This window comes from Thalia democratica, chromosome 9 (genome assembly GCF_965202585.1).
Source record: "Thalia democratica chromosome 9, ktThaDemo2.hap1.1, whole genome shotgun sequence".
NCBI lineage: Eukaryota > Metazoa > Chordata > Thaliacea > Salpida > Salpidae > Thalia > Thalia democratica.
This window is the reverse complement of record NC_139173.1, coordinates 4,539,870-4,561,056: the sequence shown is the minus strand read 5'-3', so window position 1 is coordinate 4,561,056 and position 21,187 is coordinate 4,539,870. Positions and strand designations below refer to the sequence as shown.

The following is a 21,187-nucleotide window of genomic DNA, read 5'->3' as shown; positions in this document are numbered from 1 at the left end:
TTCTTTAATAATTTTTAAAGTTTAAAAATAGCATGTTGTTTAATTGAATACAAAGTTGAACTTAAGTAAAGTTTTTTACTAACAAAAATCTGAATTTTCGTTAGTCATTTTTAAATTAATTACTATTTTTGTACTACTTTTTAAAGTTAATGTTATTATTTAAAAAATAAATAAATTGATTAAAAAATACAGATGCACTTTAAAATTAAGTTATTCTGTTAATGAACTATGTAAAAAATGTCGTATGTAATTTCCAAATTAGTGAAACAGTTATAATTAGTGAAACCTTATTTATAGTAATTTTAAGATTAAACGTTCTGTGCACTATAGAATACTAAAAATGTTTGATAATAAATATAGGTAAAACATTATTTAGTAATAAATCTTTGAAATAACAATATGAAGAATGTCAATATGAATTTTCTTTCACTGAAGTTTAGAAACTAAATTGTGCGATTAACTACTAGACCAAAGATATAATTCATGTATTTAGATATCGTAGTTGCACAAGTTTTATAATTTGTAGCGATCTGTAACTACTATAATTAGCAACTAAAAGCATAGTATTATTCCAAATTCAAACTAGTGTCTAGTTTACAAGAAAAGTAGTTATTAAACAATACAGACTTATAAATTATAAACATACAAACTGTTCTGTCTAATAGTTTTGTCAACTTTTATGAGAAAATTTAGATGTTTTAAAGATATTATTGAAATTAAATATGTGGAAGAATAACCAAAAAAGTATACATTAATACAAAAATCAAAAGCCTATTTCGTGATTATATCAACTGTTTTTTTTAAATTTAAATACATGTATATATCTATAAATAATATAATATTGGTTGCTTATAAATATAGAAATCTTAAAGTTTTCAGCTAAGAAAATTTACACTTGGTAAATGTCACAAAAACTCACTGTGCAAAATTTTAAACTTGAAGAAACTTTCACCTTTGCGGAAATTAATTTTCCAACAGCCACCCATATGTAAACTATATGGGACCCAAATAATACGACCTTAAAGTTTTAGCTGGAAGTTTTTTTAAATTTTTTCACTAAAACACGTTGTGCACAATTCAAGACTATTTAAAGAAAGATTTATAGAGACACTTCTTGATTTAATGTATTTTTATTCTTTTTCGTAAGTTTTTTATAATAAAAAAAATCAAATCAAGAAGTGCCTCCATAAAACTTTCTTTGATTCGTCTTAAACTTTTGTGCACGACGTGTTTTTGTGATAGTTGCCACATGCAAAAAAACTTCCGGCTGAAAACTCTAAAATCGTTTTTTTTTTGTCCCATATAGTTTGCCTTGCGGTGGTTTTTAGAAAATTAAATTCTGCGAAGGTGAAAGTTTCTTCAAGTCATTTAAAATTTTGCACAGTGAATTTTTGTGATGGTTGTCAAGTAAAAAAAAGCTAAAAACTTAGAGGTCGCCATATTTTTAAGCATCCAGATACAAAGTTTTTATGACTTTTTTCATCCTGTTAAAAGCGAAACAGTAACTTTGCTTAGATAAACAATCAAGTTTTGTAGCTCTAATCAAAGAAGTTCCATACAAAACCTATTAGTTTTGAAATTTAAGATGAAGAGTATTTTTAATTCTTAGAAAATTAATTCACCTATTTCATAAATGTACTTTCGAAGTTATCATTTTTTGGTTTCTTAAAAAAAGTAGACTAAAAAAAATTAAATCAATTAGTGTTATTGACTAAAGAAGTAGTAGTTTAGTAGATACAAAAACTTCTATGATTTAAAACTTCATTACAGAAACTCTGTATTTGGTATATTTGAGATAAAACTATTAGTTATACATAACTGTTATGTCGGTAGATTTTAATACGAAACTGTCATTACTCAAAAGGTGAACAAAATTTCTCATAAGCTTTTACATAGCAAAATCTTACCCAATACTGCTTATTTTTATAAAAAGTTATTAAGAAAATTAGAGTTTACTTTCAGTCAATATTTTTATTTAAATATTCAGCTAACCATAGAGAGTATTTTATTTTAAACGTTGTACAAATTTTGAAAATATAAGAAATTATTAGTACTTAATTAGTTTTGTAGTTAAGTACAGGTTTTATGATGTACTCTTCAACATTTTAAGTGCTCCTTGGTGAAAATTGGTCTCTGTTCTTCATTTTCAAATACTGCGTTCTAGCAAGTTCGTAAACAAATCTGCACGCTCTCACGATCCATAAGAATAATTTCTTGAATATTGGCATTGGTTTCGGGTATTTGTTGCTAGCCAGCATTAAAAACACAAATGAAACAGGAATTAAATAATTTGAGAGGTTTTGGTTTTCATCGAAACTTTTAAAGTTTGTAACTCTGTATAATGTGAAATTGTTTTTAATTTGAAAAAAGTTTTTAAAATGATTAATTATCGTAAGATTTATAATACTTATTTTAATTCAGTCAATTTAAGCATATAATAAATCTTAGAAACTATTTTAATTTGACAAGGTTATCATCTAATTTTTCAGAAAAATTAAATAAAATTGACTACAAACCGTAGTAAAACATAGGTAGTTAAGTTTTTCAAGTTAAAACATTAATTTTATTTTACCTTTGCTGTTTTTAACTTGTTGACTGCTTTTACATCATGAAAAGCTGATGTAATAGTGTTACTTTTTTACCCACCTCTAATAACTTAGAGTTGGGTAACGTACAGCCCTTTAAGCTATACATCTGACACATAACGTTTTTTTTAGCTTGAAAACAATTTTTTGAAAATAACTAAAACTGTTTAAAACTTTTAAAATACTTGAATATAATAAAAATAAACGAATAGTTTAAAACTTGCCCCTCATAGTTTGACTTTGTTTATATTTTTTTTTATAAAACTTAATTACTAGGAGTAAGCTTATTAACATTACAAACAATCTAAAATCTTTAGGATCCTTGATCCTAGTTGTATGGTTCCGGTAGATTACTACTGTAAAGTATGCTTAATAAAATTTTGCAGAAGAAATAGTTAAGTTTGTCAAAATTGGCTAGTACTGTTTATTCTTTCAAAATCATTAAGTATTTTTATCAAAAACCAATATACAAGATATTCATTTTAAAACTAAACAAATCACGAAAAAAGTGAATTTAAATACTAATAAAAGCCAGCTACTAAAACATTAAAAAAAAACTTCCAATGTTGTAATAGAAAGCAATTTGTCCTATTAACTAAGGTTTGACCTAAAAAATTTAACTCAACTTAATAAAACTTTTCTTTTAATTAAGTTAGTTCTTTAAGTTATTCAGAGGTTATTAATAAGTTTTTATTAAAAATATTCAAATTAGTTGTGTAAAATATAATAAAATCCTTGTAACAAAATATGCTACAATTTGTATTTTATGTTAAAAAAATAATATAAATATACTAAAAATTTTGAATGTCGTTTTAGTTACTTTCAAACGCAAAAAGATATATAAAAAATAATTTGGTAGGTAATCTTTTCATATACAAGCATTTCAAAGAAACTAATTCAAACATTTGTAAAAAACTGAAAACAAGTTGTAAACAATAACAGTAATAATATAGTTAACTTACAGAGATCTGTAATACAAAGCTGCAGCTCCAACACTAATTCCAATTAAATTAGAAACAAATTTCAAATATTCTCTTCTGAACCAAGTTTGCCCCATTCTACTCAACCAGTCGTATATCTTAAATTATATACTGATGATGTTTGAGTAATACTTTTCAAAATAATTAAACAAACTATACTATGTTCATATAGTACTAACTCTTATTCGGACTATAATTTATAAAGCTACCAATTTAAGTAATTTTGTGAAAAGTCTAAGTTAAAACATGTATAGTTGTTAGTTTGTTTTGTCTTATTATATTAAAGTAAGTTTGTTTTTAAAATTTGTTTGTATATGTTAAACCAAAAAAAAAAAAATTAAAATAATAAAACAAACATTCAACAACTTTAAAAAATAATTGATACTTTCGTTTAAAATACCAGAATGCTCTAGGATTCTCTAACGATAACAAATAAAAAAAAAACAGTTTGTATAACTCAGAAACAGAACAGTTTACCAAATTCCAGTTTGCATAATATTCTATCCAGTATTTATTTCGGCCATCGTCAACAAGTTGAGATTTTTTATGCCGTCGAATATAAACAATGAACTTCACCGCACGATCAACAACAACAGCATCCGAGACAATCTGTGATCTCAACAGCGGTTTCTCGCGACTATTCCTGCCTGATGAGTCCTAATAAGGACGAAACCGGTCGTAGGATTGTCTCGGATGCTGTTGTTGTTGATCGTGCGGTGAAGTTCATTGTTTATATATGATTACATAATATTCTATAAAACGTTTCAAACAGAAGAATAAATGTTAAGGTGCAGAAGTAATCAAAAAATTTACCAAATTATTCATATTAACAAATATTTTATTAGTAATTTAGAATGAAACTTCTTTAGTGTTATTTCCAGATTTAATTGATAACATAAAAAATGTTTTAAATTAACACTAACCCACGACAAAACATTGATGCCGGCAACAACAGCAATGACAGTCGTGTAAAACCAGAAATTTTTTCCATTCCTCCTTACCATGTTTTGGTACAACAAACTGGCTATGTTCGCATTAATTGACAACATGTCTATTATTGTTCTGTAAAAAATTACTTTTAACTTATCGGTGTAAAAATTCTAAAAACAATACAGAGTATACTCTAAGTAAAATAATCTTATTTTTATCAAAAATATATCTACTAAAACAAACATGATAAAACTAATGTGTAGAAAACAAACTAATAATAAACATTCTATTTTACTCAGCACTGTTTTAGAAAGTGTTACATAAAATACACATATATTTAAACTAACATGTATTTGCTGTGCAACAGTGTGGATCTCGTCAGAGCCATGAGGAAACAGGAGCTTATTATCAGGTTCATGGTGAACTCCATCTTGAATATATCTTCCTTCTTACCTGGTGAGTACACGAGAACTTTCACGAAGATGCCGGTTACCCACTGCCACCAGTTATCAGCTTCCTTCACCGCGTCGAAAGATATCAGTACAAGCGCCTAGAAAAATATTTCAGTTTTGCTAATTTTTTTGTTACACACTCTTCGTTGTTACAAAGTTAAACACTATCTAACGTATACGCAAGGTTAAAGATTTTTACATCAACCAGTTGTTACACAAGTATCTTTCACACTTGAATTACAATGCTTGATGCTAGAAGACTTAAGTTGTAAACAACGTTAAACTTACAAAAGCTTCATCTACAACACCTCTACCAGCAAATTTACAGCAGGGTTTGAATTTAACGCTAATGGCAGTTGAACTAGTTTTACACTTCATAACAGAATATAGTATTTATATGTTGGATCTAACTTATATATGTACATAGTAACAAACTATATAAAGTTTTTTAATCAGATTTAAGAAACGTATTTGTTCGTTCCACCCAATGCAAGTTTAAAAATATTCATAAACTACAAAAAGTTAAAATAACCAAAAAAAGTTGAACCTATTATTTTATTGTCTCCTACTACAATAATATCAATTAGTTTTGTCATCGTTATATTTCTAAGTGCATTTATAAATTCTAAGTGCAGTTAATTATAACAATGAAATTGTCACTGTGTTAAACGGATAGCTATAATTTTAAACTCTAACCCCTGAACACAATACAAAACCTCATAATCTTTGAACTGTACTGAGTCGTTATTCTTAAAAAAAACATCTTAAGTTTTACACAAAGTGTAAACTTATTGCGTTCCTATACAAATCGATATAAGTTTAAACAGTAGTAATAAAGTTGGTCACAGTGGTAACTTCATTTTTATTACTTTTTGTAAATATGATTATAATGTTTTAATTTATAAGTTTTAGATTTGCATTTAATGTCACAACTGTATTTTTGCAAAAATAAAATTTTTACCGAGTCTTCTACACGGATAACAATTTTAGTCAAAAAAACTAAAAAATTAACAGTTTTAAATCATATATAGAACCTTTACCAAGTTTGTAAACAATAAATTTTCGAATGAAACACTGGATAATCCTTCTTATCAATATTAAGGTTCATCCAGTGTCAACTAACCTTTAAAGTTTAAAGTTTTTAAAACCTTTTCATAAAAAAGGCACAATTTGTACTAAACCTGTTTATTTATTTACAAAAGTATACATTTGTATCAGTATTTGTGATACTATGCGAACAATTGTACTCACAACTTGTACAGTAGCCGCCAAACTGAACATGATCGGCATCACTGGGTGTTTCTTGATTACTTGTGAAATGAATATCGGGAAAACGTACAATATGTTGGGTAGCAACCTTGCTACTAGTTTTCTCACAAGATCAATTGAATAGCCCGCACCCCATATTTGGTCCTTGTACTTCCATGCAAAACTTGTTATTTTTTCTATTATATACTCCATATTTTTGTTTGATAAGAAGCTAAACGATAAAAGTACTTGTAAGTTTATAATATATTAAATGAATAAATATATATTATAAAAGGCTTTTGAAAAAGTACTGATAGTAATTTTTTCTTATACCTTTTTTATGAACCAAAACTGCTTGAATTAAACAAAACGTTTTTAAAAAATATATAACAAACTAACTATCATTGTATAACTAGCTTTTACTTGTATCATTTATACAAATAACGTTTGAAGGGCAAAACATAATACTCGTAGAGTTAAAATTGTAAAATCAATCTCAATAATAAAAACTTTATTTTTTCTCATACACCGTTTCTACACTAAATATTTTTTAACTGTGTCGAAAGTTTAAAATGCATAGTAATTGAGAAAACTTTTCTAAAAATATCCTCTCACTTAGGTTAACTTTAAAGTTTGCAATTCAAGCCGTCTTGTTTATTTTAAAACTAAAATTTATACTATACGTTAACTATAAAGTTTAAGAGCTTACATGCAATGTATAAGTACTTTGTTTACAATTTTTAAATATATATATATTTCTTATATATAATAAGAACTTTTCTATATAATTATATATAATAATAAATTTCTTATATATATTTATGATAACATATATTCTTAAATTACAATTCAAATCCTCGTAAACTGAATTATATCTGCTAGTTTTATTTAACACTTTTTAGTAGTTATAAACAGAATAGATATACAAAGTTATACTTATTACTAAGAAATAAAACTCATACTTTTATATCTACTTAATAGACTTACAAAAATCATTTATCAAGTATACGATTAAGTAGAGATAAGAAAAATAAGCATTTAAGGTTTTGTTTAATTTAAGTCGATACTTTTAAAATTTTGTGTTTAGTAAAGTTAAATCATTAGCTTATGAGATTTATTTTATATGTTTTAATTATCTGAAAACTGTTCCATTTACTGATTTTTTACATTTGCGATTAAAGTTAATATTTAAGATGAACAAGAGCTTTAAAAATTAACATAATAAAGTTTCTTACCTTATGTTGAATTTTATGTGCTACTAAGAAGTAAACTATCTTATCGTATTCTTTTAGTAGAGAACTTTTGATCATTTTTTATTTAAAATCATAGTACACTATATTTTTGATAAAAAAAATTTACTTTGATCATATAACTTAAAAAACTATTTTACCTGATTTCACTAGTTTGAATACATTTTTAAGGTTGTTAGGCTAAAACACCTTACAAACAACGAAAAAATAGATACATACACATTAAGTGTTAAATAATCGCATGTCAACGAACATTATAAACGCTAGAAAATTGCTATCGCATACAAAATTAAGGATTAAGAAAAATAAAAGTTTAAATAAAACCAGTATTATGGATATTAAAAACTAATTGCCGCATGAAGTTTTTACTTTACTTGTCTTTTGAAATTTGAATCACAAAAAACTTGTAAGCTTAAATCATTTAAATGTTTTTATTTATTATTTTTATATCGTTATTGTGCTATATTTTACAAGTGTAAATTAAGATTTTTTTTTTTGGTTAAAACAAAAACTAAGCTACTTAATTCATTTTTTCACCTAAAAACAGACTTGGTCTTAAATAAATCTGACTACTATTTTCTTAAGGTTTGCACTAATAAAAAGCAAATAGAAAAACTCAATTACGTTTTATTCATATCGAATCACTTTTTTGTTTTGTAAAATTTTATCTTTTTGCAGTTTCATTTTACTACTCAAGCAATAAGAACTTTATTTTTTATGTTAAAAGCATATACTTAAAAGTTAATGCATGGAAATAAAGACACAATGATTATGTCAGTAAATATTTTATTAAATAATAAACACAAAAAATCAAAAACAATTAACTAGCATGTAATTTTAGCTACTAATCGACAATTTATATTTTTATCAGATTCAGAAATCATTAAGTTTTATCTGTACCGCTTAATTATAGCATAAATACTCACATATTTCTTATAAAAAAGTTTAAAAGGTTTTTTAGTTTGTTACTGTTAAGTTTCTATGGTCAAAAATTAATAAAATTTACCAGAAAATTAAAGTAAAATAGCTAAAACAGAAAAAAAAAAAAGACAACTAACTTATATAGTACAAAGTATTGAAGAATTTGCTAAGCTTACCTACTAAATTGCTTTATATTCAATCTTAATAAACATCTACAGTAATTTATAAAGCAACCTGCATTGTTCACTGCTTTGAAACAAAACTACTATAAACATTTTGGCTTTTTTTCAAGAAAGAAGCAGCAAGTAAAATATTTAATTAGTTTATCTCTGTTTAAGCTGCGAATTTTTTCTGGCAAAATATGGACTTAACCAAAAAAAAGTAATAGACATACTAGCTAAACAGTTTTGTTAAAACTAATTTTTTTTTGTTTTTTAAGGCTAATAAACATATGGGTGAGGTGAAATTTTCACAAACAAAAGTTATAACGAGTAATTCTTTAATAAGAAAAGTCAGTCGAAAAAAGTCATAAAACTATTCTTGAAGTTATTAATGAACTCCTACAGAAGGTATGAAGTTAATTAAAATGATAGTTAATAGACTATCTTAACCCTTTTTTAATTTTATACCAGAAACATAGAAGACATATCTGAACAAAAAAAGTCGAAACCTTAAACTTTATTCAGCATTCTATAAATTTACAGCCCCTTGAAATTTTAATTAGTTCTTAAACTAGAAATAAAAAGAAAATTACTTAGTCTAAACGAGCCCTTTTATAAATCAAATAAATTTTTTATAAAACTTATAGGGTTAGTTAACTTCTCAAAGATGCACTTTTCCAAAAAAAAGTCTTAAAACCCCTAAAATGAGTGCACCCCTTAAACAGGACCCTAGTTGTTTTTTTTGAGGTTAGTTGTTGAAGTTGGCTGCGGCCTGCTGAATCGGCTGCGCAGCCGCTAGGTGGTGCGCCGCAGCTAGTTGGGCGGGCTGGTACCCCTGCAAGCTGGTTGCTTGGTAACCGGCGAGTCCCTGGTACGGGTTGAGCATGGTTGCGGGTTGGGGGATTATCTGCTGCTGCTGGGCGGCGAGGTTGGTTGCCATGGAAGTTATGGATGGTTGGATGTGGCTGGCTGCTTGGTAACCAGCTGCTGTGTACGCTGTGAATAATAAAGATAATTTAACTTATCTATATAAAAATATTTTTACGTAAATTTTTTTTATTATGTATCAAATACATATAAGTTTTGTATAGAGAAAAATGATTTGAGAACTCAAAGCTCTCTGCAGCAGACCACATTATTGAAAAATGTTTGCAGTTAAATAGTATTTAAAATAAGTAATTAGTAGTTTTGTGCTAATTATTAAACTACTTTCAAAGTGCTATAAAAGAACTTAGTATATGTTTCTACCTAACAACGAGCATTTATTTTTAGATTGATTTGTGTCGTTAAAAATGTTCTTTATTTTAAAAACAGAAAGCTCTCAATTATGAACAAAACATAGTAAAACTTAATCTAAATAAAAGTTGCACTGCACTGTGGATTTAAGTGGGGTTTATTGAAGCCTCGTTGGTTTTTTTCAAACCTTGTATAAACGTCTTAAAGTTAAATTCAAAACTGCAAACAAGAATGCTTAGTAGAGTGTTTATACGTTAAAAACTTCGCGCTAATTGAGCGTTCAAACTGATGCGCTGAAGAGAATCTTTAAAGTTTGAAACTTTGCGCTAATTACTGCTGCGTAAGCATAAGCGACAGGTTTTCATGTTTTTGTAAATTGAAACTTCCTTTGCAAAACAGGAAGCAATCAAAAGTTGCGAAGACTTGTTTTTGTTCGTGTGAGAACATTTTAGCTCAAAATAGCTTCCAACTATTTTTAGTTTAACTCCAAATAATAAGCTTTGTGGAATTTTTTTGATTCTTGTACTCAGTATTTTAAACTACTTAAAAAGTCTGCTGTCCAACGCAACAGTAGTTTAGTTATTTTGGAACTAATTACCGATGACAGAATTAAAAAGAGGTATTTCTAAATAGGTAAGAACTTAAATAAGTTTTTACAGCTAATCTAACTTTACAAAACTTACTCTTAAAAGTCAGCGAGTCCTTTTAAATTTTCGTTGCACTTTTTAAGTATCAAAGTTTGTTTAGTAATTCAAACTTTATTTAAAGCGGATTTTTAGAATTAAACTTAATTTTAACTGTCCTCATACACAATTTAATTAAGATGACAATTTTAATGGTATCAAATAAATTTAAGGTAATTATAAAAATTGTCACCAATGCTGGCAGCAGTTGTAACGTCGTTAGCGGCGAACTGGGCGGCTTGCGGCTGACCGGCCAATTGCGTCACGTAGTTTCCCGCGTAGTCGATCGTGATTGGCTGCTGAGCGGTCATGTGGCCTGCTTGCTGGGGAATTATGACACCTTGTGGCGTGATGTAGGCTGCAGAGGGTTGCTGGTATTGGTAGACAGCCGGTACCGCGCTGTGAATTTGAATAATTGTAAATATAATAAATTGTAAATATGATAAATTGTTCGGGAAAAAAATTACAATAAACTTGTTTGAAATATAATGAACCTTAAACCAAATAATTTTCAAGTAAAAAATATACTAGTTCATGTACATTTTAGTACGATTTTGAATATTTTCAATAAACTTTATGTTTAGCAGTTACTTTACAACTTAAATTCTTATTAAACTTTTCTAATATTTTAAAGTTTTTCGGAATTATACTTAAAAATGATAAAAAAAAGTATTTTTAAGAACCTAGAGAACTTGTTAAATCCATTTTATCTTATAAAATTATTTTAATAATTTAATTAAGTGTTAAAAACAGTTAAAAACTCACTAAACTAAAATTAAATATTTCCATTACAAAAACCACTTCAAATAAACTGTTGTAAAAACATTTAGGAACTAAATTATTTACAAACATTGTTAATTTGTATCTACTTGATAAGTGTATCTATTTGTGACTTTATCAATGATGAATGCCAGACACGAAATAAATAAAAAAGTTTCTAATCACCGATGTTATGATAATAATAGATAAAAGCATCAATTTGTAATTTGTTCGGGAAATTGTATACATCAAGAAAATGTCTGGTCTAACTGTTTTGTTTTATTTTTTCTCTGTTAAAGCTTAATATTTCTAGAAACTTATTTCCGAACTAATTATAGCACGGAATACAGATTTATAATGACAACAAGGATTTAAAGTTTTCGTCGTGAAATGACTGTTCATTTATTGCTTTGTAAATAAACAATTAGAAGAACTTCAACTTATAAATGAGATTAATTATCTTGAACTGAACATTATTATAAACACTTGAATATTACTTCAATTTAATTACTTTTTATAACTTGAAAATGTTTAATTTATGCTGATGTTTAAAAAATTTTTTTTTTTTAATACTGAGTTCTAATAAAACAAAAAGCATTTTAATACAACAAAAAGGTTAAACTTTGCAAAATGTCTACTAAAACTTTAAAGCTTTTTTGATGTTTACAATAAACTCCATAAAAAGTCTGCCACAGTAAATTTTATAATATAATAAGCTTTACAGCAAAGAAAAGCAAAAAGTTGTCAAATTGTCGTTAACGCTTATATAGTTGAACAACAAAGAAAAGAAAACAAAAACAGAGACAATAAACTGAATATAGCAAGTGTGTGTGTGAAAATACTAGCTATTTTTTTTTTCTCAGTAAGAGTTAATTAAGAGTAAGGTGATAATTGTAAAGCCTTTTGTGTATAAAAAAACAAACTTAAACTTTGAGTTTTGATGAAACAAGTTAACACGGTCAAGCTTACTAAATTGAATAAAATAATTTAAGTTAAGTACTAAATTCATCAAAACAACTTAGTTTTCTAAACCCTTACAAGAACAGAAGTTTAAACGAAATATCACTAACAAGAAAAAAATTATCAAAATTAGCCAAAAGTTATAAAAATTACAGCAAACCAACTTAAGCTATTTTCTAATGTTACTACAAAGCCCTAGCAATACCAAGCAATGAAAAACTTTATACTTTTGTTGGCTCTTAATAGTTCTGAAATAATTATGAATATTTAAACTTAAACAGAAATGGCAAAAACCAAACAAAATTGTTTGATACATATAAAAGGTTTAAGATATGTACAAAACCCATATAAGACATTTAAGCTTAAAAGAATTGTTAAGCGTGTTAACACTATAAAGACAAAATCCTTAGAAATAAGTGTTAATAGCTTGAAACATTCAGAAAAACCCAAACCCTTATAAAATTTTGTGAAACTAATTGCATGTGGTCATTAAAAAGAATTTAAGCTTCAAGAAATTACCAATTATATTTTGACACTTTGCAAAGTTACTACTGAACACCCCTTGCACAAACAAGCGCATAAATTTACATAATTTCGACAACAACTTCTAGTAAGAAAGCGATTTCAAGTGGAAACGTTCACGCTCGAGTGATTTTGTGAGACTCACTCAAACGGTTACAAAGGACTTCTTTCAAGCAGTGAGAGATTAGTCATCTGCTTTTCAGACGCGATTCCGATAACTAGTCATTTCCACAAAGTAAAATCAATTTGCTTGTGTTTACTTTGAGGTTTTTACAACCCTAATTGGTACAGTTTTTAAAGCTTTTCAGACTTGTTCTAACTAAAACTAGTTGCAATAAAACACAACAGACGCAAGTCAATTAAATAAAAATAAGAATGTTTTACAGAGAAAAGAGTAAAGTTTACTGATATTAAAGTTTTGCTTGATTAAAACCATTAAGAACTTTTGTAGAAAATATATTTAAATTTTAGTTTATTAATCTATAGTTAATATATTTTTTAATTCATTTAAAACTTAATCTAACTAGTTCTTCTACAGCTAAAGAACTGATACCACGCAAAACCAACAAAATAAATGTGTTATGTTAAGAATTTTTATAACTAAAATAAGAATAGTATAAAAGATATAATGCATGAGTATTATGACAACTCATAAAAGTTAGTTGTATTCAAATTAAGCTTGATCATTTGTACGTTACAAACAGCTGTCTCGAACGACTGTTACGTCACAGAAACAACTTAAAGCAAGATAGATTGTACCAAGTCCCTGCGGAATAAGACAGTCAACTCTCTGTGGAGTTCATTGTACTGCTTCTGTTCTCAGTGGTGGAAAGTTTCGAATGTGATAATTAACTGAACCGTATGTAACGTTCAGTTGGAAATTCAGTTGGATTTATTAAGTGTTGGCCGACAGTTAGCCAGTTAATTGGTTGACTAATTAGCTAACGGTTTTCACAATAGAAAATATGTGCTGACAATATAAACTGCAAGCAAAATGATATTCAACTAAAAAGATAATTTTATTTAACAAAACTTATGAAAACTACTTCACTGTTATATGAAAATAAAATACTTGAGAAAAAAACATTTTTAAAACTTTTACAACTTTTAACAATTTTGACCTTCTGTAACAAATAATTATTATTTAATTTATTATTATAATTATTTTTCATACATTGTATTTAAAAATTTTAATTCAGAAATAGTTGGATTTACTAACGTTATAAAAGAAAACAAACAATAGGCAATTTAATAACTACAGCATTCTGAAAACAAGTTTAAATTTTCGAAATAACTTAGGTTTAGTAAATAATAAGTTTTTCTGAAGCTTAAAAAGACTTACTTTAATCTCTTTAAACAAAGATCAGCAATTTTAATACAATTTTATGATTTAAGTGTTTGCTTAGGTGTACAAAAGTTTGACTTATTTATTATTTATTTTGGCTAAGAGTAAGGCTTTCTAGACAAAGTAGATATTTGTAATATTTAAGACTGACCAATAACTATAATAATTTTTGTAGTAGAATACTTTGTTCAAAAAAAGGTAGATTATAACCTTTTCCTTACTTTCCTCTAAAGTAAGTTTACAAAAAGTTTTTTTTAAATTATTAGAGTAAATTTATTTTATGTTACACACTAGTAAACAAACAGTTATGATGTTGTTTTCACAAATATGTTATCAAGGTTGTTTTTCAGTTTCAACAACTTTGTTTATGCTGCTTAAAATAGCTTTACAATATTTTAACTATACATTTATAAAAATAATTCAAAGTTACTGTTGTATATAATATCTTCCAACTATTTTAGATTATTTTTGTATAGGTTTTAACAATGTTCACAAACAAAGTTAAGACCAAAATATTATTAATTAATGCGAAACAAAACATTTTAATTATTTATTAAAACCACAAAAAAAAACGTTTCTTTTTAAAACTGTTGTTTAAAATAAGACATAGTTTATTTTAAGCAATCACTAAAAAGCAATACCCACCCGAAAATCTATCACCAAAAAAAAAACTACGAAAACACATTTATACTAAAAAGCCACTTTCTACAGCTAATTCTACCAAAACACGAATTTAAACACATTTGTCTGATTGTGCTTCAACAAACACAAAAACAGTGGTTCAACTCCAAATTAAATTGCATGAAACTATATTTGTTTTTCTATTATTACATGTGTGATTGATTTCTCAACTTATAAAGCTTTGTTATTTGACACGAAAAAAAAAACAAACAAACTAAAAACAACAACAGTAATAACACGTCAACTTTTTGTGAGCAGTAGTAATTAATTTTTGTTGTTTTTATTTTTTATTTACACAAATCCAAACACACTTAAATTGCAACTTTTTTTTTACAATTTTTTTTGTTCACGCAACAATAACGGACACTGCACAATTTTTCTTACCTACTAAACTGGCTTTTTTGTTATTTGGCATATTTGAAGACATTGGCACTTTTTCTTTTTAAAACTTTTTAGTTTTTCCTTATACCAGTCTGTTTAAGATGGCAGTCTCAATCAGATTTTTTGTTTTTATAGCCAAAATACATGTGAACCATACCAAAAAAAAAACAAGAACAAACAATATTTATTATTAGCACACAATAAAATATAAGAGCAAACTTTTTTACGACTTAATTAGAGATCGTTAAAAATATTTTTATAACACAACAGGGAGTAAGTATTTTTAAACTGTTTTTAATTTCTTGTTTATTTAAAACTTGTTTCTTTTTTTCAAATTAGAATAAAATTAAATAATTTTGTCACATCATAAGCTTTTAAGGCCGTTAAAACTCAATTCATTAGAAATCTGAACAGTTTGCTTTTTATAACTGAAAACAAACTGTTTAATGAACAGTTATTTTTTTTATAGAATTATGTATAATCAATGAAAGTAACAAAAACATGCATACTAACCTGTATTGCCCAGCTTGAACGAACCCTTGAGGTATGCGAAGTCCAACTGTTTAAATTTACATTAGTTTGTTAAATAAACAAAAAAATAGTGATGATAAGGTGTTCAAAATACCTTATTTCCATTATTTATTAAATAAGTTCGTTTTTGCTCAGTAATATTAAGTTGTTAGTAATCTTGTTTACTACATAACAATACTTTTAACATTTTTTATAATATTAAGGATAGAGTATATCAAAAAGCACTTAGCTTTTGTCACTTTCACTATAAATTCAAGGACAAAAAAAACTATTTATTATGTTTTTCTGTATATATGATGTTTATTTATAGCCGATTTTTTTCTGTTAAAAGCTTTATAATTTTATCTTTTGTATTAGCTGATAAAAGCTGTTAACAAAAGTGGTGGTTATTTTTGTATCAATTCGCTTTTCATTGCCAAGTGTATATTGAGGCAAAGTTTCAAGTAAAAAATTGAAAAAGTTTTACTTTTATAAATCAATGCGACGTTTTAAATGAAGCTCTATTTTGTGTTTATATGTCAGTTATTATACTCATTTTCAGAGACGTTTTTGTATTTTGTAAAAACAGTGTTGAAGGTTAATATAACTTTTGGCGGCTTTTTAAAGAATACAATGGTTTCGAGTAAACAATTTAAAATACCTATAAAGTTCATATTTTCAAACACGCTTTAGCGTTTATGCTAGTTATTTAAAATGATGATTACAAACTGTTTTAGCTATTTTTTAATAATTTTAATAAATATTTACTTTTTATTTCTAGTTTTTCTTATACCAAAGGTTTAAAATAAAGAGGTCAAAAGTTTTTTTTAAGTGATCATAAGCATAATACTTATTAAAATGTAACCAATAAATCCAACCTTACAACAACTGTTAAATTTTCATTAAAACTTTAAAACTTTACAAGTATTTGCTCTTAGCAAACTTGATTACTTAGTTAGCAACATTGTAAAACACAACCCCTACAAAAACTTTAAGTGCCACCAAGCCTATTCATTAAAGCTACTTATCTTTGTTATGATTTTCTTTTTCCTTTTTATTGAGACGGCCCGGCCTTTTGTTGGAAATAAGATAAGAACAAAGCCCTCGTTTGCTTTTGCTTGTGAATTTGGGCGAAATTGTATTTTACAGAGTTTTTGTGGTACGGGTCGTTTTATGTGGACGGCAATGTAAACACTTGGTAATCTTTATTAAGCGACAAAGTCAAAAAGCGCTTAAAAGTTTGTGAACTTAATCACTTGAAAAGATCATTGTAGTTTATTAAAAATTTAAATTGAAAATGTTATGTTCAAAGTGATTTTAGATAAGTTTACAAGTATAAATGTTTAATTAAAGTCTTTAAATATTGATTTTTAAAATAAAAATAATAGTGTTTAAGTAATTATTTGATATATATTTGTCTGCAACGAAAAAAGGGTTTAGAAATAATAAACATAATTTGACCTTTTGGTACAGTATTTGGAACGATTAAAAAAGTAATTTTATTATTCTATGTGCCGTGAGCATATATCTAAAAAGTCGATATTTTTCCGAATTTATGAAAAATAAAATGCCTGAATAATGAAAAACTGACTGAAAAAAAAAAGATACATTGAAAAATTAAAGTGTAATTCCTTTAATAGATTGTTTAAAGCTATTCGTTTACAGAAAGTAATGAAACTGTTAAGCATTATTGATTTTTTTTAATTAGTTTGTGCAAATTGAAAATAAGCAGAGATAAAACATAATATGTGATGTTTAAAAGCAATTAGTCCTTAAATATGCTGCATTTTATCTTAAGTAGTTTTTTTATTTAATTTCATTTTTTAATGAATTATTGTCTAAATTTATAATTTTTGTAATTGCTGTTCTGTTGTCGTTAAATAATTTAGGTTTTTTTTATTGTAAATTGCTTTAAATAAAATAAAATAAAATACTTGATTATATAAAAATGTTTTACAGGATTTTAAAAATTTTAAGTTAAGTATTTTTTGTCTCGTGTAGTTCTGGTTACTTGCATATACATACAACTTTAAAATATTAAAACATTTTATCTACGAAAGTTGCACTTTTTAAATGGATTATCTTTTTTAAAGTATACTTTTGAACTTCATAAATGATCTCAAACTTTTAAATCTTAAATTATTAATTGCTCACTGTCTTTTTTGCTTTCCTATATACTTAGTTTCTTTTAAAAAAGATAAATTTTGGGATAAACTGCAAGACAAAACTAATAGATGCTTTGTTGCTCAACGATAATTAACTTAAATGTAAACTATGTTATTTAATAAATTATTACAGCCTCTGTTTTTAAATACAACTTATTAAATCAAGAAATGGCCTTAAAGTTTTCCAGAAAATCCGTAAACGCATAGGGTGTTAAATACGGTATAAAACATTTGGAAAAGCAGTAGAGTTGAGTTTAATCTTTTTTACTGATTTGATATTTTTAATAGGATGCTGGTTTATATAAGATTGTTAAAGCGTTGTACAACTTCTTTGAAATTTTAGATTTTTTTTAATACTTAATAAATAATTATTAAAATCAGTTTTTTAAAACCAAGTTTCAAGTTATTTTCTACAAGTTTAGTATATACTTTGTTAAAGAATTATTACTAAGAATAAAGTTAACTTTTAAGTTTCAGCCTTTACAACACTAAAGTGTTTAAGTTGCTTACGCTTATAGCATTTTTAAACAAAATTACTTATATTGTAGTAGTTAAACACTAACTAAATTCATTTATTTAAACTTTTTCTAACCAGTGGTCTGCATGACTCTCGGTTTAGCTCCTATGTACGCCAGATTGACATTCGCTTTCCTCCCGTCTATGACTGGGTTGGGATCCTTGCAAGCTCTGTCAGCTCCTGGCTTGTCTACCATTGTTACCTTTGGTTTTATTTCGAGATTAATACGCTATAAGAAAAAACACTAATAATTTGTGTAGTAGACTAATGATGTCTAGACTAAAAAATATAAGCTTAGAACTTGAAATATTCTGCTTGAAGTTTTATGTTAACAAGTTATCATTGAAATTGCAACATTTGCATTTGAAAAAAATAAATTATTTAAAACGGTTTTTGAATAAACTATACTTTTTGCATTTATTTTTGTCAATTTTAAGTTTGTGACAGTAAAACTTTTCTGGACATCAAAAAGGTGGTTGTTATAAAATGAGAGAAAATGTTTTTACAATCATTGTCATTGAATGTTTTAATATTTTGAGGCACTGCAAAGCACAAAACATTTATCAATTCCGCTTGTAAAAACCTCAATAAGCTCTTTACTGCAAAGTTTTAACAACCAACAGGGCGAAAATAAACATTACCAGGACTTTGTGCAAACTTTGTACTAAATACAAACAAGCATATGCAATTTTGTGTTTGTTTAATTCCAACGCTGATAAAACTGAAGTGGATTACAGTAATAACATACCGCAGGTTGTTACAATCATAAAACATTTTGTGTGCTTTGTAAAATTGCAACGTCAGCTAGTGCTACTTTGTGTTTGAGTTTGCAGTTTTGTTAAAACTTTGAATAAAATTGCAAGCTTGCATGTTTCAACAGCAATCGAGTTGTAGTTTAGTGTAGAACACTTATAAGCTATGAACTTAGTCTAGTTTAGTTTTTAAATTTTTGTATAACTTAAAAGACGTTAAATTTAGCGACTCAAGTTTTAAGTTAGATTCTGTCTAAAACAATAAACCAGCTATTTAAATTTTTACAACGTGGCAAAGTTGGAAAATAGCTCTTATCTAAGAAAAATTACAATAATAATCTTTATAAACATTCATACTAACAAATCCGTATCCCCTCGATTTTCCGGTCTGCCTGTCGGTTATGACCACGGCCTCCTCGATTTCACCGAAAACCTGAAAATATTCCCTCAACGAGGCATCCGTGGTGTGGTATGGGAGCCCTCCAACGAATATTTTCGTGTAAGTCGTGTCCTGTTTTAAAATCAAAATGTTTAAACTTTTTTTTTAGCGTTTTGCCAATACTAGTCATGTATAATTATGCTTTAGCCTAGATAATTTAACCAGTTTTAGGCTAGATATAAGTTTAAACCCTTAGCTGATTTTTCATCTTTGTGTCCCGTTTTTTTTAGCGTTTTGTTTCTATAAATTAATTTAAAATAATTGTTGCTCTGCGATATTTCAAATTACTACATATGTACTTAATTCTATCTCTCTTAAGTACAGATGTTTTAAGTTGATAAAGGAAATGACATCCGGGCATGCTTTTAAATTTCAAATGTAGACAACTTTATTTTATTTTAATGCCCAAATGTATTTACTGTTTATAACACTTTAGCCTGTCAAAAATTGATAAAAAACATCTAAAACTTGATAGAATATTTTGTCACACACGAAACCAACTTTTTTTCTAAACTTTTTCAACTTTTGGTATATAAACAAGTAAACAAACTTTGGTCTGAAGCGCCATCTGTGTGACTGAAGTTGGTCTTCCCGCGGAATTGATGCTCGCGTTAGAAGGTTGAGAAACCACTGCGGGTGAAACTACCTGGGTTGGGGGATTCACCTGAGCTTGAAGTTGGGGGTTCACCTGGGTTGATAGTTGGGGTGGAACCTGGACTATCTGAGGTCCCGGCTGCAAGAGTCTGCTCGTCGCCTGTTGCCCCGGCAACTGGATCTGGGTCCTCTGAAGTAGGGGGTTCCCGGCTACCGTGGTCGCCGCGGTGGGTATTATCTGCTGCTGGCCGTTGGCCAATCGCACGATCTGCAAGCCTTGAGCTGCTGATTGGCTCACTAAAGTCTGGGCCTGGATCTGATTGGTTGGGAGCTGAAACTGCTGCGGCGCTACCTGATTGGCTAGCCGGGCGATCTTGGTCACGGACGCGGAGCTCTCTGCCGCCTGCTGGTGGTGAATTTGCTGAGCGCTTATTGACTGGTTCAGTTCTGCCTGCTGATTGGCTACTTGTGGGCTGTAAGCTTTCCTCTTTCGCTGCCCGCTTGCTTGATCCACAATGCCTATTTGGACCGTTTCGAGCGTTCTGATTGGTTCCTGGATCGCTTCCGGCTGCTGATTGGCTGCTGGCTGGTCGTTGTCGGCGGAAATGGATGCTTCCGGTTGGTTGTTGAGATCCACTTTCGAAGGTTGTGATTGGCTTAGAATGATTTGTTGAGCTTCAATTGGAATGAAGCTGCAAAACTTTAAATAAAAATAAAGGAGAGTCTGTTAAAATATGTTAAGTTAAAATTAAAGTAGTTGGTTAAAAAATATTAAATAAAAGGTTTTATAAAACATCTTTTATATATCAAAGTAAAAATAAAATTTGTAACAAAAATATTTACAACCAAAAAAATAAAACCAATAAGTATATAAAAGTCTTACTTAATTTGATTATTAAGTTAGCTTACTATATCAATAAACTTAAAACATTTATACAAATTTTAACCACAAATTATCTTAACATTAGCTTCTAAAACTAAGGTAAACTTAAAATATAAAAATCTAATATGAAACAAACTTGACTTTAATCTAATTAGATAAAAACTTAAGTTATTTTAGCCTACCTAAGAAACTTTTGTGAGAAATAATTAGTGTTTCATGTTTTGAGATGTATA

General features: G+C 27.5%; 1 protein-coding gene across 1 annotated transcript; it reads right to left on the bottom strand.

Moving 5' to 3' along the window:
* Positions 1-8,221: 8,221 nt before the first annotated feature.
* LOC145843841 (RNA-binding protein 24-B-like) lies at positions 8,222-20,791 on the bottom strand. Its single transcript, XM_082951082.1, has 6 exons — positions 20,028-20,791; positions 19,400-19,549; positions 18,362-18,488; positions 15,608-15,653; positions 10,640-10,845; positions 8,222-9,523 (listed from the first exon to the last, which is right to left on the bottom strand). The coding sequence occupies exons 1-6, from the start codon at positions 20,043-20,045 to the stop codon at positions 9,276-9,278; spliced, it is 795 nt and encodes a 264-aa protein (XP_082807208.1). The 5' UTR covers positions 20,046-20,791; the 3' UTR covers positions 8,222-9,275.
* Positions 20,792-21,187: the final 396 nt, after the last annotated feature.

Bases quoted from the DNA above. Each gene is read 5' to 3' on its own strand.
- LOC145843841 (XM_082951082.1), bottom strand. The intron at 18,489-19,399 runs GTTAGTATGAAT...ATAAAACCAAAG, and splicing joins AATCGAGGGGATACGGATTT to GTAACAATGGTAGACAAGCC. The intron at 15,654-18,361 runs GTTAGAAAAAGT...AAATTTAAACAG, and splicing joins GAGAGTCATGCAGACCACTG to TTGGACTTCGCATACCTCAA.